General features: G+C 43.6%; 1 protein-coding gene and 1 long non-coding RNA gene across 6 annotated transcripts; one reads left to right on the top strand and one right to left on the bottom strand.

The window, feature by feature from the left end:
* The first annotated feature begins 1,472 nt into the window (after positions 1–1,472).
* Fbxw27 (F-box and WD-40 domain protein 27) lies at positions 1,473–26,156 on the top strand. 4 transcript variants are annotated; one of them, XM_003084806.4, is made up of 10 exons: positions 1,473–1,603; positions 2,417–2,454; positions 2,645–2,808; positions 3,994–4,112; positions 12,360–12,569; positions 18,851–19,009; positions 19,863–20,073; positions 21,482–21,660; positions 21,956–22,080; positions 26,090–26,156. In XM_003084806.4, the coding sequence occupies exons 1-10, from the start codon at positions 1,514–1,516 to the stop codon at positions 26,154–26,156; spliced, it is 1,362 nt and encodes a 453-aa protein (XP_003084854.1). In that variant the 5' UTR covers positions 1,473–1,513. The 4 variants fall into 4 exon arrangements, with proteins under 4 accessions (XP_003084854.1, XP_001481072.1, NP_001289932.1 ...); NM_001303003.1 differs by lacking the exon at positions 26,090–26,156 and adding an exon at positions 25,923–26,088 and having other exon boundaries at positions 1,483–1,603; XM_001481022.5 differs by lacking the exons at positions 18,851–19,009; positions 19,863–20,073; positions 21,482–21,660; positions 26,090–26,156 and adding an exon at positions 25,923–26,088 and having other exon boundaries at positions 1,475–1,603.
* Positions 15,722–19,120, bottom strand: Gm40579. 2 transcript variants are annotated; one of them, XR_003948250.1, is made up of 4 exons: positions 18,660–19,120; positions 17,389–17,493; positions 16,836–17,160; positions 15,722–16,374 (listed from the first exon to the last, which is right to left on the bottom strand). It is a non-coding gene; the product is annotated as a predicted gene, 40579 (long non-coding RNA). The 2 variants fall into 2 exon arrangements; XR_003948249.1 differs by lacking the exon at positions 18,660–19,120 and having other exon boundaries at positions 17,389–17,533.

Here is a 26,156-nt window from a genome sequence, read left to right as displayed (position 1 = left end):
ATCATGAATGAATAATATCCATTGTTTCGGTGTCTGGGGTAGCAAAGCCTCATGTCTGTTATAAGGAGTTACAACAGCTCTGCATTTGAACATCTAAATCAGTCACTCAGAGAAAGAAGCCAGGGCCAGCCTCTGGCTCACCAAACATGCAAACAGAAAGGTCAAAGCCAGGCATTGTGGCACACATCTTTCATCCCATCCACTTGGGAGGCAGAGGCAGACAGATCTCTAACTTTGAGGCCTGGACTTTATATCAAGATCCAGGCTGGTTAGTCAGCGGTAGACAGTGAGAACATGTCTCAAAATCAAATAAAGAAGAGAAAAAAGATAAAGAAAGAAAGGAAGGAAGAAAGAGAAAGGTGAAAACTGAGAAAGTGAAGCACAACGAAGTCTCTGGCTCCTTTCAGGGTCTGTGCTGTGGCCTGTAGTCCCCTCTTCAGGCTGCTTTTGTTTTGCTGGTTGTTTCACGTTCTAACATCCAATTTTGTAGTAACAAATCCAATGGTGGCGTCTGCAGTCCTCAAAATTATTTTCAATCTGAATCAGTAGAGAGCATATTTTAAACTATGTCTTATATAACCATTTTGTATGTGTGTATGTCTAAGTATGTATACGTGCATATGTCCATGGTGTATGTCTGAGTGCACTCTATTGTTGTGCTGGGTTCCTTGAATTATTGTCTTAAAGGACAAAGTAGCAGAGTTACCAAAGGTCCAGGACATAAGCTCTACCTGTGGATGCCCAGGAGAAGGTAATTTTAGAATGAAAATTCATCCTGATTTCTAGTTATTAATATAATCAGCACGAATACAATCAGCATGACACTTTAACTCCTTTTTGAAACTAAGTCTCATTCTTTAGCCTAGGCTGGCCTGGAAATCATGTGCTGTACATGTAAAAGTGCTTATATGCACGAGTGCACATGCCTGTGTGTGCACAGAGACCAGCAGCAAACGTCAGGTGTCTTCTCTGATTGTCTCTTTCTACTAGAAAGCTAAGTACACAAGCACATGATCTCAGAGGCTGTGCAGGCACAGAGAGGTGGGTCTTGCAGATCTAACTCAGTTCTCAAGGTAGACATGAACATGGAAACCAGTTTCCCTACACCAGGAATTTGGAGAAACCTAATGGACTTCACATAAGCAATTGAACCTGTTGACAATTAGTGTGTCATTTGGTATTTTCTAGAAAGTTCTGACAAGTACATCATCAATCAGGGCCGCCCCAGATCATGTGCTTTTGGTCTCCACAGTGCAAAGAAGGGGTTGTTGAGCTCATCTACACAATGAAAATCACTGTGCAGTTTTAAGGTGTGAGCACTCTCAGCTGAGTGCATCTGGCACCAGTGAGAGGGGAAGGGGAGTCAGGCTGAGCGTCTACACAGCTGCAGCTTGCTCCAGTCAAATCCTGATGAGCTGTGGTTGGCAATCCTGTGAAATCTTTGGCCGAGTCTTTAAAATCAGAGCAAGCTGGGAGGAGAAAGAAGAGTCAGTGTGGACTTAGGCCACTGAATATGGAGACCCATTTGCCTAGTTTGCCGTTGATGAAAATCTTCTCCTATCTGGATGCCTACAGTTTGCTACAGGTTGCCCAAGTGAACAAGGTAAAAGCTCCATGGCTGAACTCCTCCATTCTGTGCATTCTACATAAGGCCCCTTTGGCCTTTCCCACTCAGTCTTGGAGTCTCGGCTACCCCAGCACCACACTCACACAGCCTGGCTTCCTTCTGTCCTTCCTTCCTTCCTTCCTTCCTTCCTTCCTTCCTTCCTTCCTTCCTTCCTTCCTTCCTTCAATCCTTTTTTCAATCCTTCCCTTCCTTTCTCCTTAAACTTACCTTATTCAGACCTGTCTACTCAGCTCTGACACATTAGTGTCTTGGAGACTCAGCTGCTTCTCTTGACCAACAGGAGCTCCATCCTACAGAATAGCAAACAGATACATCTAGGGCTCATGGGTTAGCATTATCCACTCTGAAGACCTCAAATCCAAGTAAATAAGGCAGGAGTGGTGGTGCAGGACTGGATTTGAAGCACTTGTGAGGTGGAAGCAAGGTGATCATGAGTTAGGGTCAGACTCAATCACAAGAATTTAAAACCAGCCCAGGCGACTAGACACCCTATCTCAGAACAGTAACAGTGATAACAAAATTCTACTAAATGAATGGAACAGGCTGCCCCGTGGAGATGTGTTGCTAATATGTGACATCCTTGATATTCCTTGTCAGACTTTTGAGCCTGGCCCTCCGTCCTCTGAGCCCTCAGAAGGTGACTTGTGTTTGCTGGGGTAGGTCTACCCAGGCTGGCTCAGCCTGCAGGGCTAGGACTGTTTGATTAACCTGTGTAGGCCCAGCCCAGAACAAATTGAGAACAGGAGAGGGAGGGAGTTGTTGGTTTAAGGATTCTTTTCTCTCCCATAGAACTGGAATGCACTTGCAAGCAGTGATGTCCTGTGGAGGTAAGGAGAGGGGCAGGGTGGGATGGGAAGAGGGGACAAGATGGGGCTGAGGGAAGAAGAGGCCTCTGATTCTGGGCCTGGACCTCTGCTGCGTGAGGATGGTTAGTGAATAAAAGTTTGCTCACTGTAACAGTGGCTCTAAGGGAGGTGACTGGGGTCAGTCTGATGGGATTGCAACTGTGTATTGCAGGAAGTTGTGTCAGAAGAGATGGCTTTTCTGTGACATGGTCACCCTACAGCTCCAGGACAAAGAGACATGGAAGCAGTTCTTCGTTTACCGAACGTGGCAAGAACACTCCAAGACCCGGGCAAATCCACGAGATTTCACTTACAAGGAAATTCCTTTGCAATATGGTATGGGCTTGGATACTTTAGAAGAGACTCCCCACTTGGTTTTTCCCAGTCTGTGCAGTCCTATATTCTCATTTAATAAGAGGAAGGGAATTGTAGTTTAATAGGGCTGCTGTGCTAGCCTAGCTATGGAGCCAATCTGTGATCTGCTGAGTGGTCAATATCTTAAAACCAGCCCTATCATTCCCTTTCCCTGAGTGCTTCATACTCTTCCCACAGTATAGAGTGGATTTACTGGGAAATTACCAAATAGGCTTTAGTGTTTATCTTTTTCAAATAACTTCCTCTAAACTGTTTTCTGATGGAGAGGTTCTTTTAAGTTTTTTACATTTATTATTTTCAGTATGTCTGTATATGATGTGTATACATGGGAGTGTGTTTGTGTGTGTGTGTGTGTGTGTGTGTGTGTGTGTGTGAGAGAGAGAGAGAGAGAGAGAGAGAAGATGACTTTGTGGAATCTGTTTTCTTGAAGGGAAGAATCTTACCTTTTCCATTTGTTTTGAGATAAGGCCTCACTCTATAGCCATGGCTAGCCTGGAACTTCATCTGTAGACTAGGCTGGCAGCAAATTCAAGATCTTCTGCTTGCCTTCAGTAGGAATGATACATGATTTGTCCTTCTTTTTGTTTTCTTTTCTCTCTCTCTCTCTCTCTCTCTCTCTCCCTTTCTTTCTTTCTTTCTTTCTTTCTTTCTTTCTTTCTTTCTTTCTTTCTTTCTTTCTTTCTTTCCTTCCTTCCTTCCTTCCTTCCTTCCTTCCTTCCTCTCTCTCTCTCTCTCTCTCTCTCTCTCTCTCTCTCTTTCTTTCTTTCTTTCTTTCGACAGGATCTCATGTACTACCAGTAGACCTCAAACCCTTCATGTAACACACACCAATGCACTTCGGACTTTTCTGCCTCCAAATTAGTAGTGAGTTCCAGCTTATTGGCCTTTCAGAATACAACCGAGAACTCTGCCCAGGAGTCACAGCTCCAGGCCCCAGACCCATTTTGTATCTATAAAAACATATTAAAGAGTAAATGTTTCTGAACTAATGTCCAGCCTGCAGTGTGCTTGATTGCCTCTCACTTCATCCTTTCCACAGCTTTTCCCAAGCCTTCTACAAAGTAGAGGGAAATGAACCATACCTCCTTCAGGTTGAGTTGTCCCTCAACTGTCTGCTGCCCATATATTGTTGGGGTTTCCTTGCAGGACCTTGTGGCTATGCATGTTATATCTCAGGGTGTGGCATAACAAGAAAGGGACAAGACAAGTCTGTTGTCTGTATGGTGAATTCCAAGAACACGATTTCCACCTGGGATGTTCACAAGGTGAGTCTGGTCGATGAGTTGCAAATGTTACCCTCATATGAATTCTAATTTCATCTTTTTGTTGCTGGTGGTGATGAGACAGGATCCCCCTGTACAGAACTGGTTGTCCCGAAGTCCCCTGATAGATCCACCTACCCTGGCTTCCCATGTGCTTTGGCCAAAGATTTGCACTACCACACCCGATTTTCCCTCTTCTTACTTTTTTTTTAAAAAAGGTTTATTGTATATGTATGTTTTCTGTGCATATATGTATATGTAATCCATCTGTATCTGCTGTTTGTTGAGGTCACAAGAGGGTGTCAGGTCCCTTAAAAAGTGTAGTTTCAGATGATTATAAGCTGTGGGCACTGGGGCTGCGGGCACTGAACTCGGGTCCTCTGCTAAGCCATCTGTGCAGGGCCTGTCAGCGTTTCAAAGTTTTCATCATAGAGATTTTCATCCAAGGTTGGATTTTCTCCTAGGTATTCTTTTTAAAGATATATTTTTGATTATATATATATATATATATATATATATATATATGTGTGTGTGTGTGTGTGTGTGTGTGTGTGTGTGTGTGTGTGTGCGTGCCTGTGTTAGTTTATGGTTGGTGCCAGCTGGCAAAAGCCAGAGGCTGTGAGGTGTTGTGTAGGCTTAGGTAACCCAACTAGGGTTCTCTGCAAGAACGTTATTTCTCTGAACTGCTGAACAATCTCTCTGGCCCCTTACTCCAGGGTTTGTTTGTTGGTGGTGTTTTGTTTGTTTTTGTTTTGTTTTGTTTTGTTTTATTTTTTGGTTTGGAACAGTGTTTCACTGTGTAAGAGCCTTGGTAGAAACTTGCTCTGTAGATCAGGCTGGCCTTGAAATTTGTGATCTGCCAAACTATGCCTGCTTGGAATCAAAAGCATATACCCTGTTCACCAGGCCCCTTCAGGGTGGTGGTCGAGGCTACTTTGAATCAGAAGGCTTCCCTGATCCTTCTTTACTTTGTTTATTACTCTATAGGAAGGGTGGTGATTTTTTCCATGTTAACGTTGCAGCCTGTCAATTTTCTGGAAGTTTATCAGTTCTAAGAGTTTTCAGAGGAGTCTTAGGATCTCTAATACAGGCTCATAGTGCCTGCAAATGAGGAAATGCTGGCTTCTCTTTCCTCTTGGCCACTTTTCTTTGCTTCTCTTGTTTCATTGTTTTAGCTAAAACAAAACCGAATTGAATGAGAGTAGAAAGTGTGGATATACTTGTCTTGTTCCTGATTTTGTTGGAAATGCTTTGATTTTTCTCACCCTATTTGTGGATGTACAGTAAAGAAACTGCTGACATTACTGTTCCTTAATATGATTAAGATTTTTATTGCAGATATGAGAGAATGACCAGAGAGGTCGAGAAGTGTCCAAAGCAAACAGAGAAAGTAGACTGTGTTGTATGTTTAAGACCAGGAAATGTTTTGTAGAGTAGAGTATTGTGAGGTTGTACGGGGCTTCAGTTGAAAGGTCCATGGTGAGGCATCTCTTCCCCTGAGGTACCAGACATATGATGGGTATAGTGTAGAATAGAGTTTTTTTAGGGCATTGGAAGTAGAGTTGAGAAGGGAGTAGAGCAGAGAAAGATGGAAAGGGAGAAATGCTGAGAGTAAAGGAGATGCAGATTAGAAAATGTGGAGAGGGAGAGGTAAGGGGAAAGAGGGAAAAATGGGTTAGGGAGAGAAAAGATTCAGACAGAAAGGTCAGAGACAGGGAGCATGGACCAAACAGCCCCTTTTATAGCAAGCCAGGCCTACCTGGCTGTTGCCAGGTAACTGTTGGGTGGTGCCCAGAACGAATGCTAACATTTGTCCATTTTGGTTTAATTTTAAAAAGGAGAAAGTAGAAAGTATTCCTGCGATGGTGAAGCAGGAATAGAGTCCTTGTGATCTTTAGCTGCTTCCTGCTGACTTTGGGGTAACATGTCTGGGAAACTGAAGAAGGTGGTGTTGATCCAGTCTTAGGAGAGTCGTTTTTTTTTTTTTTTTTTTCCTTCCTGTGCAGGATCTGTGGGACCATCTGTGGGTAGGAAGGAGCAGGTCCAGTAGGAGCATCCGTGTCTGTGAGAGCAGCTGCTGACACATCTGGGTTGCTTCTCTGGAGCTGTCCTGGATGTAGATTTTGAGTAAACACCTGGACATAGCAAGGTGCTGGAACACTTATGTATATTTAAGGAAGAGAATAAAGTCAAGAGCTTTTGGGAGAAAAAGGAATGTTCTCAGGTGTACATTAGAAACCTTTAGGTCTTGGTGGTTGGGGTGAGAGGAGTCCCAATCCCAGGGAACAGAGAGGAATCCCAACCTCTGGAATAGACAACAGGTAGGAACGTAGGCTATTGATTGGCAGGTGTATTTTTCTAGATAGAGTCTGTGTGGGCCATGAGAGTTGAATCTGAGTGGGTTTTTCTGGAGTTCATAAGTTTACAAATGAGACAAATCTGTTAACAGCAGGAACACACTTTAAGATGAATTTAGGGAAGACAAAATCCTTTCATGGAACAGAAGTATTAAGGGCTTTTTCCTTTTATCTGGGAGACTGAATATATATATATATATATATATATATATATATATATTCATGTATATATATATATATATATATATATATATATGAATTTAGCATGATGAAACACATTTTAACTTTACATTTAAAAGACAAGTAAAGGAACCTTGAAGATTTAACCATGTGAATATGATAGTTGATTATATAGTTTATCATGAAAAGCACCTTAAGTCTATAGATAAGAATGATAGAGAAAAGGTATGGCTTTGTAGCAACATCATAGTAGGGGCAGCTGGTACAAGGTGATGTAAGTTTACTTGACAGAGTCATCAGAAAAGATGTAACTGGCAATTGTGAGTTAATTCCAGGGGGTACACATAGCCAGCAATCTTTAAAGTGGCCAGGTTGTGTGACATTAAGGAGTTGGTAGGCCGAGGTCAGGATCTGAAGCAGAAGAAAAAAGAAATTGCAAGTTAGTGTTATTTATGAGGGGGGGATGTCCAGGAAGTAATGATCTTGGAGGAGGGTAAGAATGTTCTGTGGTGGGCGAGACAAGTCTAGGCCCCTAAGGGCCACAACTTTAGTTACCTTGTCAGTTCAGTTGTTTCCCTTGGAGACAATAGAGTCATCCATCTGGTGGGACCTGCAGTGGACAGTTCCATCTTGACTCTGGCAGAGGTAGTCTGGCCATCAGGCCCAGAAGATGAGAGGCTTTTTCCTGTGGGGGAGGGGCATGGGAGAAGTGACTCACTTGTTGTAGTCAATATTAGACATTTAACTATCTGGGTATCCTCTGTTTGTCCACAGTGTAGGCCAAGCCCTGGCATCAGGCCGGCAATGGAGCAGTGATTCTCAGTTGTTGTCATACCACAATCTAGGCAGTCTTGTCACTGTTCCATATCACTCAGAGACCTTGGGTGGTGAGGGGTTCACTGTCAGGATTTGGGAGTCTCTGTCTATTATAGTAAGCTAAAACATTTAACATTACATTTAGCAGATTTCTGTCAGATTGAAAGCCAGTATGTATTAAGTATATCTGAGTTAGACAATCTGTGTTCCTTTGTTGAAGAATGTATCTAGGATCTAGTAAATAAAGAGAGTACATTGTAACACTATGACAGTAGCAAAAACACGGTTAAAGTTATCTTTTGGCAGATGGGAAATGGTTTCAGAAGTTCCTGAGGAATAATGACTTTTCTCTGTCAGAAATCTCATAACCCAGCTTGATCTCATTTCTGGATATTTGGAGAGTCTTGAGAACTAACAATTACCACATAATACAGGTTGGTTACAAATTTGTGTGTTAGTGGGCTCTCTGTTGCTATGTTGAAAGGCTATGGCCAAAAAAGTAAGTTGGAGGGAAGGACTCACAAGTTAAAATCCATCAGAGGAGGCTGAGGCAGAAATTGAAGCAGAGTCCATGGAGGGTTGATAATTCTTTATGGCTCGCTCTCCATGACTTGCTCAGTTAGCTTTCTTATACCACCCAGGACCACTAGCCTGGCTGCAGCATTACCTAGAGTGGACTTAATCCTCCCCTATTGAATATTGATTAGGGAAAGATTCTACAGATGTGCTAAGAGACAATCTGCTGCCATGGATGTGGGGGTGATGCCCTCCCTCAATTCACCACATGTGGTAGTAGGGAGAGTGTGCCCTGAACTCTTCTTTCTTTGATAGTGTCTACCAGGATTTGGGGTACCTACTCCAGGAGCTAAACATAATGGGTGTGTCTTACACTGAGCATAGTTCTCCTGGAACCTTCCTGAGCTGTTTGATTTAGGGTAGGAATTATGGCTAGAGCTGTGGCAGCATTGCTTGATCTGGTTGCAGGTAGATAATCTCTGTTCTCTATGGTTTTCTGAGTGCTAGGAGCCCATATGATGCCCTGGGAGAGGGATGTTGGGGGCCCTAATACCAGTGGGAAAGAACACAGGATTGGCCATGTTTGTGGTTCTTGAAGACATTACTCCTGGCTGTCTCAGCGTTATGATACCAGATAACCACTGTGCACTCCCTGCTGGTTTATGCAAGAGTTTTTTTCTCCTGTGTACTCTGACTCCTGAGATGGCCAGCTGCTGAGCCATTGTAGGAAAGATCCGGGTGAATGCTGGAACCTCAATGTGTGTCTTGATTATCTATCGTTCTCTCAACTTTAAAAAAAAATGTAATAGAGCCTAATTTGGGAACAGTAATCCATTCTTGATATTGGTTGGTTCTGTTCGTGTGGGAGAAGGTCTTTTTTTTATTAGATGTTTTCTTCATTTACATTTCAAATACTATCCCGAAAGCCCCCTATACCCTCCCCCTGCCCTGCTCCCCAACCCACCCACTCCTGCTTCCTGGCCCTGGCATTCCACTCTACTGGGGCATATGATCTTCACAATACCAAGGGCCTCTCCTCCCATTGATGGCCGACTAGGCCATCCTCTGCTACATATGCAACTAGAGACACAGCTCTGGGGGTACTGGTTAGTTCATATCGTTGTTCCTCCTATAGGGTTAAAGTCCCCTTTAGCTCCTTGGGTACTTTCTCTAGCTCCTTCATTAGGGGCCCTGCATTCCATCCAATAGATGACTGTGAGCATCCACTTCTATATTTGCCAGGCATTGGCATAGCCTCATAAGAGAGAGCTATGTCAGGGTCCTGTCAGTAAAATCTTTCTGGCATATGCAATAATGTCTGAGTTTGGTGGTTGTATATGGGATAGATCCCCGGGTGGGGCAGTCCCCAGATGGTCTTTCCTTCTGTCTTAGCTCTGAACTTTGTCTCTGTAACTCCTTCCATGGGTATTTTGTTCCCTATTCTAAGGAGGGATGAAGCAGCCATACTTTGGTCTTCCTTATTATTGAGTTTTATGTGTTTTGCAAATTGTATCCTGGAAATTCTAAGTTTCTGGGCTAATATGCACTTATCAGTGAGTACATACCATGTGTGTTCTTTTGTGACTGGGTTACCTCACTCAGGATGATATCCTCCAGATGTATCCATTTGCCTAAGAATTTCATGAGCTCGTTGTTTGTAATAGCTGAGTAGTACTCCATTGTGTAAATGTATCACATTTTCTGTATCCATTCCTCTGTTGAGGGACATCTGGGTTTTTTTCAGCTTCTGGCTATGATAAATAAGGCTGCTATGAACATAATGGAGCATGTGTCCTTATTACATGTTGGAACATCGTCTGGGTATATTCCCAGGAGAGAAATTGCTGGATCTCCTGGTAGTACTATGTCCACTTTTCTGAAGAACCGCCAGACTGATTTCCAGAGTGGAAAGCGTCAAAGAGCCTAATGGAGTGAACATAAATCCATTCTTGAGGTTGCTTGGTTCTGTTTGTCTGGGAGAAGGTCTTACCCCTTTATTCCTATTTGGCCTGGAACTATGTAGTCCAGGCTAAACTCCATCTTAACAGATCTGTCTGCCTCTGCCTCCTGAGTGCTGGAACTGAAGGATTGACCCAACAAACCCAAGAAAAGGGCTTTTATTTTGTTAGGGTCTCAATGTTTATAAACATTGCCTCCCACAAGCAAACTGGAAACGTAACACAGTGAACAGGATGATTCTGTTGTTGGAGGTTTTGGGGGAGTTTTTGGTTTTTGTTTGTTTTTGGCAGGTGGGTGGGAGGAGGCTGTTTTGGATGATATCAGGCTATCCTAGAGTTCAGGCTGGCTGTGGACTCATGGGGATCCTCCTACCTCTGCCTCCTAAGTGCTAGGCAGGATCCAGTGGTGCATCATCATCCTACCTGGCAGAGGGAGCCAGGAGTGGAGCAGGACCTCAACCTCATGAGACTGAGTCATGTGCTACATGGTAATAAGGTCTTCAACAGGTTGCCTTTCAAGGGAGTCAATGCAGGAGTCACATTTTAGTGAGAGATTGACTCAAAGGGAAGATTACATTTAGAGGCAAGGAGATGTTATTGATAATTTTCATGCAAATGAGGATAGAGTTTTAAAAATCTATATTGATTGCTGCCTCAGATATTTTAGTGTAATTAATTATGCTTTTCGCTTTTTGTCATCAATTGTGCTGCTGGTGGAGTGTGTGTGTGTGTGTGTGTGTGTGTGTGTGTGTGTGTGATTGTTTTTAAAAAGACTTATTTATTTTATTTGCTCTGTCTGCATGTACACCTGCATGCCTAAAGATGGGATCAAATCCCATTATAGATGGTTGTGAATCAGCATGTGGTTACTGGGAATTGAGCTCAGGACCTTTGGAAGAGCGGCCAGTGTTCTCAAACACTGAGCCATCTCTCCTGCTTCTTGAATTTTTTTTTAAGCAAAAGGAAAGCCTGGAAGAGAAACCTGTTTTTCTCATTTGCAGTGTGTAAGAACGGATGATACAGTAACCAGTTTTGGAATTGATTCATTGTGAACATCTTTGTTTCATGTGTTGTAAAACTTAATACTGCTAGAAGTGGTGGCTCAAGCTTTTAACTCCAGCACTCAGGAGCCAGGGGCAGGTGAGTTTGAAGCCAGCCTGGTTTACATAGTAAGTTCCAGGAGAGCTAGGAGTATAGAGTGACCGAGTGACCCTGTCTCAAAAACCAAAAACCAGCCAACCAAAACCAAACCAAAACAAAACCCAAAACCAAACCTAGCCTGACAAGAAGTGACCATAGGGACATCCTCCCTGCTTGCATGTTAGGAAAAGGTGAAATGGGTTTGAGCACAGGGCTGCTGATTGTTCTTCATGCGTGTTTGTGGGAGTTGTCTTCACTTCCATGTGGTTCTTGGGTATTGAACTTCTGTCATCAGGTTTAGTGACAGGTGCCCTTGCCTGCTGAGCCATCTTAGCAGCCATCTGCTTCTTTCTTGTCTGTATAGTAACTGTGTGATCACCTCTGAGCATAATGCATGTGTCCTATTTTCCTGTCCACTCCTGTCCCAAATCATCTAGATGTTTGTTTTCTTCTTTGTGTTTCTTTTTATTTTTATGTACATAGGTATTGGGTCTGCATGTATGTCCATGTGAAGGAATCAGATCCCCTGGAATGGGAGTTACAGACAACCGTGAGCTACCATGTGTGTGCTGGGAACTGAACCCAGATCCTTTGGTTAAGAACATCTGGTGGTCTTAACTGCAGAGCCATCTCTCCAGCCCTGGGTTTCTTTTTCTTTTTGAGATAGTCTTGTAATGTAGTCCCAACTGGCCTCAAGCTGCTAGTGACTTTTCTGCCTCTCCCTCTCTGGGCTGGGATTCTAGGCCTGTGCTACCATGCCCAGGGAGGGATGCTTAGAACTTCCATATTTTTGTTTAAAGATTTATTTATTTTGTATATAAGTACACTGTAGGTATATAGATGGTTGTGAGCCTTCATGTGGTTGTTGGTAATTGAATTTTAGGGCCTTTGCTCTCTATAGTCAACCCTGCTCGCTCTAGTCAGCCCTGCTCACTCTGGTCATCTCTGCTCCATCAAACCCTGCTTGCTGCTTGCTGTGGCCCAAAGATTTACTTATTATTACATATAAGTACAGTGTAGCTGTCTTCAGACTCGCAAGAAGAGGTTGTCAAATATTGCTTGTGCTTGTGAACCACTATGTGGTTGCTGGGATTTGAACTGATGACCTTTGGAAGAGCAGTCAGTGCTCTTACCCGCTGAGCCATCTCTCCAGCTCAAACATTCATATTCTTTCCTTGTAAGTAAGAAAGGGTTCCAGTCTGGACGAGGCTTCCAAATAAAGCTGGTGGGTGAAAGCAGCTGAGCTGGAGTTGGTGAGACATGATGATGCTCTTGTTCCCCAGAGCGTTATAACCTGGGTAAGCCCAGAACAGCCGGCAAGTATCAAGCTGTTGACTACCCTCCCTGAGATGCACATTGCAGTCACTGTAGATATTCAATCAACTATCAAACTGTGGGACTGTCACAACAGGGAAGCTCTGGCGACTAACATCCTGGAATCTCCATGCAAATCACTGAAAGCTGTCATTACCAAGGATGACCCGATTGTCTTGGTAAGTGACCACCTCATCTGGAATACTCACACAGAGCAAAACACTTGCCAATTTGAGGTCCCATTACTGTCAAATCTTTTTTTTTTTTTTTTTTTTTTTCCATTTTTTATTAGGTATTTAGCTCATTTACATTTCCAATGCTATACCAAAAGTCCCCCTTACCCACCCACCCCCACTCCCCTACCCACCCACTCCCCCCCTTTGGCCCTGGCGTTCCCCTGTACCGGGGCACACAAAGTCTGCGTGTCCAATGGGCCTCTCTTTCCAGTGATGGCCGACTAGGCCATCTTTTGATACATATGCAGCTAGAGTCAAGAGCTCAGGGGTACTGGTTAGTTCATAATGTTGTTCCACCTATAGGGTTGAAGATCCCTTTAGCTCCTTGGGTACTTTCTCTAGCTCCTCCATTGGGAGCCCTGTGATCCATCCATTAGCTGACTGTGAGCATCCACTTCTGTGTTTGCTAGGCCCCGGCATAGTCTCACAAGAGACAGCTACATCTGGGTCCTTTCGATAAAATCTTGCTAGTATATGCAATGGTGTCAGCGTTTGGATGCTGATTATGGGGTGGATCCCTGGATATGGAAGTCTCTACATGGTCCATCCTTTCATCTCAGCTCCAAACTTTGTTTCTGTAACTCCTTCCATGGGTGTTTTGTTCCCACTTCTAAGGAGGGGCATAGTGTCCACACTTCAGTCTTCATTTTTCTTGAGTTTCATGTGTTTAGGAAATTGTATCTTATATCGTGGGTATCCTAGGTTTTGGGCTAGTATCCACTTATCAGTGAGTACATATTGTGTGAGTTCCTTTGTGATTGTGTTACCTCACTCAGGATGATGCTCTCCAGGTCCATCCATTTGGCTAGGAATTTCATAAATTCATTCTTTTTAATAGCTGAGTAGTACTCCATTGTGTAGATGTACCACATTTTCTGTATCCATTCCTCTGTTGAGGGGCATCTGGGTTCTTTCCAGTTTCTGGCTATTATAAATAAGGCTGCTATGAACATAGTGGAGCATGTGTCCTTCTTACCAGTTGGGGCTTCTTCTGGATATATGCCCAGGAGAGGTATTGCTGGATCCTCCGGTAGTACTATGTCCAATTTTCTGAGGAACCGCCAGACTGATTTCCAGAATCTTAACTTGCCATCTTGGAGTTTGTCTCTGCAAACACTGAGAGTCCATCACAATATACCATAAATATGGCTATCCTTTATCCTTTGACCTATTTCATGTACATTTCCTTAAGCCATTCTCTTAAAAATATCATTTTAAAATTCTTTCCTGGGATCTGGGGAGAGACGCCTCAGTGGGTAGCAGTGTTTTCTGTGCAAGCACAGAGAACTGAGTTCAAATCCCTGACACTCACATAAAAAGTGGGATGTGGCTAAATGTGCCTTTAACCCTGGTTGTTGGGGAAGGGAACACAAGGGTCACTGGGACTAGACTGCTGGTAGCCAAGCCAGCCTAGCTCCAGGTTCAATAAGAGATTCTCGCAGGAAATCAGGAGAAGAGTGATCTAACAGGGTACCTGGCATTCTTTTTTTTTTTTTCCTGGCATTCTTGACTGGTTTCAGTGTATGCCCAGATATGTAATCTACATACACATGCATAAATATACATATAACATGCACACAAATACACACAATTTTTTTTTTAGTGATTTTACATCTTGTCTTTGAATTGTTATTTCTGAATCTGTAAATTTGGGTAGGGACAATAGAGAGAAAATTGAAAATTTTATCACATATTAAGAAAAAAAGGATAATGTTGATGTCCCAGTGAGTCCTGGGGAGGAGTGATTTAGGGCTTGGAAAATCTTTGCGTATACTCTACCACATGTGTTTGCGACAGAGTCTCATTATGTACTCCTGGCTGGCCTAGAACTCACTGTGTAGACTAGGTTAGTCTAACTCACCAAGATTAGACTACATCTGCCTTCTGAGTGTAGGAATTAAAGACATATGCTACCATGCCCTACAAAAGTTACTTAAACCTGCATGGCATGGTGGTGAATGTCACAGAGGCAGGTGACTCTCTTGAGTTTAAGGCCAGCTTGGTCTACAGAGTAAGTTCCAGGATAGCTAGGGCTACACAGAGAAATCCTATCTGAAAAAAACTCAAAAGGAAAAAATTATTTGTGTTTGAATATTTTGCCTGCATGTATGTCTATGTATCATGAGCAGGCTTGGAGGCCAAAAAAAGCCATTGGAGCCCCTGGGATTGAAACTACACACATACACACAAATACACAAGTGCACAAGCACACACACGCATGCACACCCACAACCCCCCCAAAACAACACACACACACACACACACATACAATGTGGGAACTAACGGGGGGGGGGTTAGAGGAAATAAGGGGGAGGGAGAATTGCCCATGTCCAGCCAGAGTTCCTCTTATGCTCTGGGCAGGCAGGTGTGGGAGGGCTGCCAGATGCTTTCCATTCGACCCTGGGTGGGCATCTAAGGCTCTGACCCCATTCGACAGGGGGTGGACCAGGGGCAGCTCCAGACCAGGGGCCCAGGGGTGATACCCTGTTGCCCAGGGGTTATAGGAGAGAGAGCTGAGGGAAAGAGGTTCCCACTCAGGCAAGAGTATGTGCAGTGGGCCTTGATGAGCAGAGACAGTCTATGATTTTAGAGCTTAAGTGTAGAGAGGCAGGGGGAAAGAGAGAAAGTAGAAAGAGAGAGAGACCGGTTATGGCCAAGAGGAGAGAAGTGGGAGAGAGAGAGAGAGAGAGAGAGAGAGAGAGAGAGAGAGAGAGAGAGAGAGAGAGAAGAAAGGCTAGAGAGTAAGAGGGAGAGAATGGAAGAGAGTGAGATGAGAGGAGAGGAGAGGAGAAAGTAAGAGTGTAAGGGGAGTAAGAGGAGTAAGAGTGAGGTAGGGCTAAGCAGCCCCTCTTATGGTATGCTGTTATCTTTGCTGTTGCTAGGTAACTGGGGAGGAGTCTAGCCTGAAGGTTAGAAGCTTGGGACATTGCCTATGTGACTATGTGACTACCAACCATGCTTCTCTTGTAGGGGCTGAGGGGTGGTAACTTCAACAGGAGCCAGAGTTCCAGGAGTATGAGAGAACTCCTTCCATCCTATGTAGGTGAATTATCACCACCGGGTCCTGGGGCTTAACATCTAGCTTCAACTGGAAACCAGGCCGTCTGTGCATAGCCCAATGCCCCACAAGTATCCCGTCTGTTTTTATAAGAAAACGGGGTGTGTGTGACACTGTGTGACTGTGTCATTAGTTGTGAAAATTTAGGGTGGAGTGGAAGTATCAGAAGAAAACATATAGCCTAGAGAAGTAGCACAACAAAGCCACAGTAGTAAGAGTTAAGGTAAGTGTTGAGAAGGTAAGAGATTGTACGATCAATTAATTTTTCCATGGGTAGTACAATTTGAGGCTAATAACATCAGTTTTGAACATCAATTAATTAATCTAGATAGACATTATGTTTTCCTCACTATCATGTAATTTTCCCCAAGTTCAGCAGCCATTTGGCTTTGGCAAGAGAGTTCATCTGTAGCTGGAAGGTCCCAAGTCTGTCTTTTGTAGGATTTAGTGTGTGTCTTGGGAGTCTTCAGTCAGATGAGGTTCTTGGAGGAAGGCAGCTTTTGTCTGTAGGTCTCAGGAGATGGAGCTGTCTCAGGTGGACTTGTGACAGCAGGCACTGTGTGGAGATAGACCTGTAGAGTAATTGTAACAGAGGAGAAGAACACCGCAGGGGATATCTGCATAGGGTGAATAGCAAAAGTTATACCTGTAATGGTTTGCATAAGAGCACACCATGGTCTGTTTTGATGGCTGAGGAAGAAAATATCATGTTGATTGTGTATCTGGGGTAGGCAGTTAACAGTTTGTTTGTAAAAGGAAACTGGGTGTTAATTAAGGATTGGATGACTTTTGAACCTCAAAGGAAAGTTTAAACAAGTTGAAAGAATTTTTTGGGCATGTATCATGAATACTAGAGAGAAAATAAACATTTAGATAAAGAAGCAAGAAAGTTTTGGGTTGAAAAGCACGATTTAGGTGTTTCTGTAGGGGGAGCACAGCTTTGGGTGCAGTTTTCCTGGGCTTAGTTGGATGGGGGGGGGGTACATTGTACCCTGTGGTTAACTTCCCCTTTTGTTTTTGTTTTTGTTAAGCAGAAGGTGAAAGTTTAACATAGAGGGTTGAGTGGAAGGCTTTTTAGCCAAGTTGGCTGTCCGGCCACCAGGGTGGTGCCATCACCTCCGCCCGCCATTACATTGCTGCCCACTGCCCACCGTGGCTCTTTTGCCTCCACCTGCCCGTTCTGGCAGCCCGCCTTGTCTGCCCGCCCACAGCCCACCCTGGCGCTTTGTCCGTTGGTCCGCAGTCCATTCTGGGACTCCTTTCCCTGGGGCGGGGGCCAGCGGTCGCTCCCTTGGTGTGGGCCGCACTCTTGGGATGCTGTGGTGAGGAGGGAGGGACAGAGCTCAGAGCAACACTGCTGTTTGAGGAGGCAGAGAGTTAGGGCAGGTGCAGCTGCAGAGCAGAGATATTTGTATATTCACAGATCAAAGCCAAGGGGCTGCAGAGCCTGGAGAGCAGGCTACTTGCAGCTGAAACCTGTGAGAGAGACAGGAGGAAGCTGACCAGGAACACTGTGGTGGGGGGGGGGGGAGATTGAGAGAGAGAGATTGAGAGAGAGAGATTGAGAGAGAGAGATTGAGAGAGAGAGATTGAGAGAGAGAGATTGAGAGAGAGAGATTGAGAGAGAGAGATAGAGAGAGAGAGAGAGAGAGAGAGAGAGAGAGAGAGAGAGAGAGAAGCCTAGTTTTGAACTAGATTACTCACGGTATCCAGAAATTTGGAGTTCTGATGTGTGTCTGTGTGTGCGTCTTTTTTAGCTGGTTCTGTCTTACATGGATGGAACCATCTTCTTGCTACCATCTGTGGGAACTAAAAGGGGTATGGGGAAGAAGAGGGGAGGGAGGATAGCCCACATCCGGCCAGAGTTCCTCCTGTGCTCTGGGCAGGCAGATGTGGGAAGAATGCCGGAGGCTTTCCACTCAGTCCTAGGTGGGATTTAAGCCACTGACCCCACTCGAGGAGGTATGGACAAGGGGCAGCCCCCAATACCAGGGGCTCCGGAGAGAGGTTCCCACACAGGCAAGAGTAAGTGCAGCAGGCCTTGATGAACAGAGACAGTCTATGGTTTTAGAGCTTTAGTGTTATCACGCAGGGGGAAAGAGAAAAGGTGGAAATGGAGAGAGAAACCGGCCATGGCCAAGAGGAGAGAAAGGGGAAAGGGAGAGAGAGAAGAAAGGCTAGAGAGTAAGAGGGAGAGAGGGGAAGAAAGTGAGAGGAGTGAGGAGAGAGGTGAGGAGAGAAGAGGAGAAAGTAAGGAGAGTGTAAGGAAGCCTGGTGTGGTGGTGCACGCCTTTAATCCCAGCACTTGGGAGGCAGAGGCAGGTGGATTTCTGAGTTTGAAGCCAGCCTGATCTACAGAGTGAGTTCCAGTTACACAGAGAAACCCTGTTTCGGAAAAAAAAAAAACCCAAACCCAAAACCAAAACCAAAACCAAAAAAAAAAAAAAAAAAAAAAAAAAAGAGTGTAAGGGGAGTAAAAGGAGTAAGAGAGCAAGGTGGGGCCAAGCAGCCCCTCTTATGGTATGCTGTTATCTTTACTGTTGCTAGGTAACTGGGGAGGAGTCTAGCCTGAAGGTCAGAAGCTTGGGACATTGCCTATGTGACTACTAACCATGCTACTCTTGTGGGGGCTGAGGGGTCGGTAACTTCAACAGGAGCCAGAGTTCCAGGAGCATGAGAGAACTCCTTCCATCCTATGTAGGTGAATTATTACCATTGGGTCCTGGGGTTCAACATCTAGCCTCAGCTAGATGGAAACCTAGATGGATTTCTCAGCTAGCCTGGAAACCAGGCTGTCTGTGTATAGCCCAATGCTCTACAACACAAACACACACAGACCACACGAACACACTTTCTCACCCTCTGTCTCTCTCTCTGTGTCTCTGTCTCATTCTGTCTCTTTCTGTGTCTCTTCTCTCTCTCTCTCTCTCTCTCTCTCTCTCTCTCTCTCTCTCTCTCCCCCCATAGTTACTTACTGAGTCATCCCCCCAGGTCTAGAGAATCTTATTCCATGGATCAGTGTAGACACTCTGTGAGGCAGGCTGGTCACAGCTTTCAGTCTTGTTACAGGACTTGAAGACACAGTGGTGTATCTCTGAGCAGATAACACTGCTTCCTCCATACTTAACTTTTCCTCACTGACCAGGTGCCACTGCTCTGATTTCAGGCAGGCGATATCTTGGGTAACCTGTACATCTTTAGAATTCCAGATTTACACCTCATTTCCACAGTCAATGTATTGCCATGTGATATTGATGAAATCTACTGCTCTCCTCAGAAGAAATGGGTCTTACTGAGTAAGAAACAGCCATATATTTTGCCAAAGGTAGGTCTGTTTTAGCAACTCCAGGGTGAAGATGGGAGACAGTGGGAAGGTTGAGCCTTCAGGGATATCCGGGCATACCACCCCCGCCCCCTCTAAGCTCCATCATAAGAAAAGTCATCTGAGAGTCAGAAAATAATAATAATGTGCTTGGGAGTAGTAACCTGACAAGTCACAATGGCAGATGTCTATTAGTGAAGTGTCCTTGAAATGTGGCTCAGCCAAAGGATGAGGTGAAATAACAGTTCCCAGACACCTTCACTGGCCCTGAACGCAAAGCAATTTTAGATCACTGGCTGACATGCATTTCAGATAAGTGCTACCCTACCCAATGCTTTATATACTGCCTTCTCTCTTAACTGCCAGCTCTCTGATGCCTGGTTCCCAGGTACTGTGAGAGCGATGGTCTGCTCAGAGGCCAGGTACTTCTTAGGGCCCAAGCATATTTATTTGGTTTTATAGGTTGACATACTTTCAAAGCAGTCTAGGTTACAATATAACAGTCTCAATTCCTCATTTAAAGAAAATGTCCAGGATAACCCTGGACTGGTCCTCTGCACAGGGAAAATGTACTTAACCAAGCTCTGCTGGATGTGTCCATTGCAGTAGGATGACCGATGTGCCTTTTGACCTGAGTCAGGCACTCCATTCTGTCTCTGAATGTGATGGGAGGGGCAGGAAGAGGGTGAGTTATTCGGACCCTGAGTGGGAACAATGACTGCTCCACCCTGTCCTGGGTGAAGAACAGATGCGGCCATTCTGGGGTTTATTTTGAAAGCCCCTCATGTGGAGTGTGCATGTACCAGGCTGCAGAGATTTACTCTTCATTGACTCCCCTGAGCAATACTCTCTGCAGGTGTTTTACATGAGCAGCCTACTGAGGACATCAGAATTCTCTGCCCCTGTGTCTACCCTTCTGGAAATTTCCTTATGTCAAGAAGCCTTCTGGACCCCAAGAAGGGAAGACAGGCTAACCCTGATGTCCAGAAGTGGTTGCTCCAAAATCACAAAGTTTGAAACATATGATATGAAGCTGGAAGAGTTTGGGAACAAAATTATTGTTAAAGGTAAACCTTAGAAAGTTCTCAAGCCAGACATGATGGCACATGCCCCAAATCAGGAGACTGAGTCAGGAAAACTGAGTCCTAGAGGCTGCAGTCTCACAAACGGAAAGATGGAGCTGCGAAGATGGTTTAGCATGTGCACATGCAAACATACACTGACACAGACATGTACACGTGTATACACACACACACACACACACACACTGATAAATTTATAAAAGGCCAAGCATGGTAGTGCACACCTTTAATCCCAGCATTCAGAGGAGACACAGGCAGATCTCTCTGGGTTCCAGGCCAGCCTGATATATTTAGTGAGTACTCGGTTAGCTCATTATGCATAGTGAGATTTTATTTCAAAAGGAAAAAAAAACCCACATGACAAGCAATAAATAATTATAAGATGGAGTGGAAAAATGGCTTATACCACTTGTTTTGTACCTATGGGTCATGACCTCTATGACAAACTTCTATTTTCAAAAATACTTAAATCACAATTGATAACCATAGCAATATTACTATTATGAAATAGCCATGAAAGTAACTTTATGGTTGGGCAGGAGCCTCCCCCCCCCCCCAATGCCACATGAGATCTGTATTACAGTTCAATAAAAAGCCTTAGAAATGTTGAGAAGGACTGGCTTAGAAGATAGAAACACTTACCTACCAAGCCAGACAACCTAGTTCAATTCCTGGGGTACCACATGATGGAGAACAGATCAAAATCCCTCAAGTTGTTCCCTGATCCCTACATGTGTGCCTCTGGCATGAATACCTACACAAATATAATAATGTAAAACAATTTTTAAAAGAAATTACAATTTCTCTGTCTCCCCTAAGTGTAAGCTATAAATGCTTGTTGTTTTGTATTTTCAGTATTTGAAGACAGGGTCTCTCTATGTAGCCATGGCTAACCTGGAACTTGTTCTGTAGACCAGGCCGGACTTGAGTTGAACTTGGAGATGCACGGGACTGTGCTGGATTGTGGATCACCGTATGATGATGCTCCACATGATGTTTTTGTAAAGGGAGCAGGAAGCTTGCCCAGATGTGAACTTGTGTCTGTTTGATGGTCACCATTCTAGCAAACTACAGATTTCTCAGGCAGACATGTTTCCATTTCTGTCATGGGCTAGTGCCTGGGTTCTACTCTCCTTTCCCAGTACAGTTGTCTTTCCAATGTTTGAGCTACTGACTGTCCACATTATCTCTGTGTCATAGCCTGCCTTTCTGTGGCCATGGTCATGGACTTGTCAGGACATGGAATTGTCAGGCCAGTGGACTGTTTTCATTGTCTCTTTTAGACTAGCATGCCAAGGAATGAGGGATATGCTTTTCAGCAAGCATTAATGATTTTTCTCCTACTTAAATGAGTGTAAAAATTGCTTTTGTATTTTGTGCTTGTTTGGAGCAGGAAATTCGATAGCAGGCTTTTTGTTGCCATATTACACGGAAAGCCTGAACTGGTTTGGAGTCAGTGATAAGGACACGATTGTTTGTTCAACTGAATTCTCTCTCTTGCTCTTTACCAATAATGGTCACCGTCTGCAGACCTTTCAGTACTTCTCAGAAACGATCGTGAGACTCTCTGTGGTATGTTTGGAATTTTTCCTCTCCAGTGGGTTTTTTTTTTTTTTAAATAGATTTACATTTTTTAAACTTCATACTGTTGGGATGTGCACTTATGCATTTGTCTGTGTGTGAGCACTTGCAGAGTTCACAGGCCGACTTCCTGGTGTCAGTCTCTTTCTTTTTCTCTTTACATGGGCTCAGAGCAACAGACTTGCTCAGCAAGTGCCTTTACCTGATGAGCCACCTCCTAGGCCCTCTCCCTGTCTTTTGATGTGACATTGACTCCAGTCTACTTACATTTGGGTGTTCTTTGAAGGACCCCGTTCATGTCATCGTCACCTGTAATGATGGCTCTTTGGATGTATATGCATGGGAGGAGAGAAGCCTGCTGCTCAGGAAGTGTTATCGACTGAAAAACAGGAGACATCTGTCACCGAGAGGGTAAGCTCTGCTTCTTGACTTAAACTGGACATTAATTGTAAAATATTTTTGGGGCTGGAGAGATGGCTCAGCAGTTAAGAGAACTGGCTGCTCTTCCAGTGGACTTGGGTTCCATCCCCAGCATCCACATGGCAGCTCACACCTGTTTGTAACTCCAGTTCCAGGGGATCTGACTGACACCTTCACACCAATGCAGTGAAAGTAAAGTTTGAAATGTAAATAAAGAAAATATCTAATTGAAATTTTAAAAAGAAAGTAGAGTTAAACATGTTAAATACTTCTGTGTAAAACTGAATTTTTAAAAAAGAAATGAACTTTCTATAAAATATATGACTAAATTTATGATCTCCAGCATCACACAGAACAGACATTGTGCTGTAAATGTCTAATATTTAAGGAGTAGAGTCAGGAGGATCCAGGAGTTCAAGGTCACCTTCTGCTATTTAGGAAGTTTGTTGGCCAGGTTGGGTTCATTGCAAAACCATCATAAACAAACAAAAATAGTAAATGGCTAAGCATAACACAGGCCTGTCATCCCAGCACCCAGGAAGCAGAGTCATGTGGCTATCTTGTCAGTTCGAGGCCAGCCTGGTCTACATAGTGAGTCCCAGGACAGCCAGGGCTATAGAGAGAGATTATGTATTAGGAAAGAAGGGAGGGAGGGAAAAGAAAGAATTGCTAGTTCTTGGGATCTCGGCACAAACAGTTATGTCAACAGTCTCAGGCCCACAGAAGAAGTGGGGGACTGCTTCCTCATATCTTGTCTTTAATGGCAGGATGGGTTCTCCTGAGAGCAGCCCCCTCTTGGGTTCCTTCATCAGTGAGCGGTCATCATCTCCATTTGGCTAATTTTCCTTTGATGTTTACTTGCCTTCATCTGAGTTATTTTCAGTGATCATGGTGTGGTGGTACAGGCCCCAAACCCTGCATCCAGGATGCTGAAGCAAATGCTGATTGCCTGTTAGCAAGACACCCTGACCCCATCTCCAAACAAAACAAAACAAAACAAAACAAAACCCAAAACCAAACCCAAAACCAAACCCAAAACCAAACCCAAAACCAAACCCAAACCCAAACCCAAACCCAAACCCAAACCCAAAACCAAAACACCAAAACCAAAACAAAAACCAAAACCAAAACACCAAAACCAAAACACCAAAACCAAAACACCAAAACCAAAACACCAAAACCAAAACCAAAACCAAAACCAAAACCAAAACCAAACAAAACAAAACACAAAAGAAGAGAAAAAATATGAGTCTCCGCTCTTGCAGGATTGCTCTGTGTAGCATATGAAGTCTTGGAATCAGGCTGGCTATGAACTCTACCTTTGAGATCCATCTGTCTCTCCCCTCAGAGTGCTGGGATTAAAGTTGTTTGCCCAGGATCCCTTTTTAACAAGGGTCAATAGCACATGAAAAGTTAGCAATATAATTTAAGTTACATGCATGACTTAAAGATATTTCTTCCTCTGAACATTGTGGCACAGAGCTATAATTCCAGCCTGCTGGAAACTAAGGCAGAAGAATTACCTCAAGTTTGGGGCTAGCCCATGCTACATTCAAATTTAATGCTAATCTGGGCTACACAATTGAAAACTTACTTCAATTTTTTTCACACTCTGTGAGGATTCTCTTAGTTTTCTTGATTGGTGGTGGTTGTTTGGTACATTTTGGTGTGTTTGTTTGTTTGTTTCCTCCACTGTGCTGTGGAGACTTTGTAGTTTGATTCAGTCTCATTTATCAATTCTTGCTTTGGTTGCTGGTACTTGGGAGTTCCTGGCCAAGAACTCCTGCCTAGACCAAAGTCATGGAGCTTTTTCTACAGATTCTCTTAGTGATTTTCTAGTCTCAGATCTAGTCTTTCCTTCAATGTGTTATGAGTTGATTATTGAATTATTGAGTAGTGGGAGGTATAAGAATGTGGTGGTCTTTGAATCTTCCTGACAACATTTATTGGAGAGCCTATTACTTGTCCTTAAAAAAAAATGAACAAATGATAAAAGTGCAGTTCTTCTCCTAGGATCTGATATATATGTTTGATGACATGATCATTCATTCGGTTTTGATCACATCAGCTTGTTGTGATATATTTTAAATTCTGATACTGAGATAGCTTCAGTTTTGTTGTTTTGCTCAAAAAGTTATGGCTATATAAAATGTGTGTGTGTGTGTGTGTGTGTGTGTGTGTGTGTGTGTTTGAGCATGTGCATATATGTTGTTGTTTTGAGACATCTTGTATACCCCCAGACTGGACTGAAACTTGCTATACAGTTAAGGGTAGCCAAAACTGTATAGGGTAGCCACCTGATCATTCTATAGATGATCAGGTGGAATTTCCATCTGCTTTCACATTTCTTGTTTAATTATTAGAAACTTGTTTTTGGTGAAACTAGTGTAAATGGTTGGAGCTTAATGTGTTTGGGCTTGAACTGCTTTTGACTCATTGTACAATTACCAATTTGGGGAGATATTTTGTCTTTCTAGTCCTCAGGGAGTGAATCTAGGGTCTTCCACATGTAAAGGATGAACTCTGATAATGAACTTTACCCCAAAAATTCAGGGAGTTTTGCTGTGTCCACTGCATGCCAGGTGGAGGGAGATAGGGAGATGCCATTTTTACCACCTCAGTGTAAAGCAGAATAAGGGCGTGGACGACAGGTTTTTGCTAGGTCACAGTTAGGAGGATGTGTCATTGCCCAGGGCAGCCTGACAGTTATGAGCTCCTGAGTGATCCAGTAGATGTTTCCCTCAGTAGTAAATAATGAAATGACTGACATGTGCCCCACCATCTCCACACTCCCTAGTGAATATGCATTGCTATATTCACTCTGAGTGGACCAAGTTTGGCTAAGCAAACAAACTTCAATTTTAAAATAAAAATTTTAAAGAAAATCTTTGGATTTTTTTCTGAGACAAGGTCTCACTATGTAACCTAGACTAACCTCAAACTCCCTCATACTCTGCCAATTCCCTGGCCTCAGCTCCCAAGTTGACGTGATTTATAGGTCCCTGGCATCACACCATGCTGCTCTCTCTGTTCTTAAGCTAGGAAATGTACTGAACAACTGAGAATTGAGAAATGGGGCAGAGGTCCATTGCAGGGGGCTGGGATTGGAACTCATGCTATGGATGATAGTTGTCCTTTGCCAATGTGCACAGTTACTCAAAATTAACCTGAGATGGCTCTGCAGTTTAGGCAATGCCACCAAGCCAGATAATTTCAGTTTCTGGAATATGCTTGGTGAAAGGAGAGAACTGATTTCCACAAGTTATTGTCTATGAACTCCATGCATCGGAGCATATGCATGTACTACGGAACATACGTGCAGGCACACATAGGCAAACAAACCCACGTAGTCAGGTGAACAGGCACATACATATGTATATTTTCATATATGTACACACACTGGCAAGTGTACATAGGCAAGTACCCACTCAGGTACAAACAGGCACATACCTACACATACAGGCACACACATTCTTGAGTACACACACACACACACACACACACACACACACACACGAGTGCACACATACACTTACATACATGACAACTAAGTATATTTTTATTTGTTTATTTTATGTATATGAGTACATTGCAGTGGGCATCAGATGGCATTACAGATGGTTGTGAGCCAATGTGTGGTTGCTGGGAATTGAACTCAGGACCTCTGAAAGTGCAATCAGCCATCTCTCTAGCTAGTGACAAATAAGTATTTAAAAGTTTTAAACAGACTCAGGACTGTGATGAAAAGACCATTTTTTAACTATAGTTGATAAGAAGCACACCCGTTTGAGTACTGACGTTTTGTTGTTGTTTTTTTTTTTTATCGTTGGCAGCTTCATTAACAAAACGCTATGTGATGATGTGAGCATAATTCAGTTGATGATAGATGGTCATGACACCTGGTTTCTGATGGCATATGCCTTGAATATCTGCTCTTGAAAACTTAGCAGTTTGTGTGTCCTCTTCCTCAATGATAATAAAGGTCTATTTGCAAGCCCAGGCTGGTGATTTCAGTGTTGCTAAGCAGTGAAGAGGCCAAATGTGATGGTGCACACCTTTCATCCTGA

Source organism: Mus musculus, chromosome 9 (genome assembly GCF_000001635.26).
Source record: "Mus musculus strain C57BL/6J chromosome 9, GRCm38.p6 C57BL/6J".
NCBI classification, from domain to species: domain Eukaryota; kingdom Metazoa; phylum Chordata; class Mammalia; order Rodentia; family Muridae; genus Mus; species Mus musculus.
This window is presented reverse-complemented; position numbering and strand designations above follow the sequence as displayed.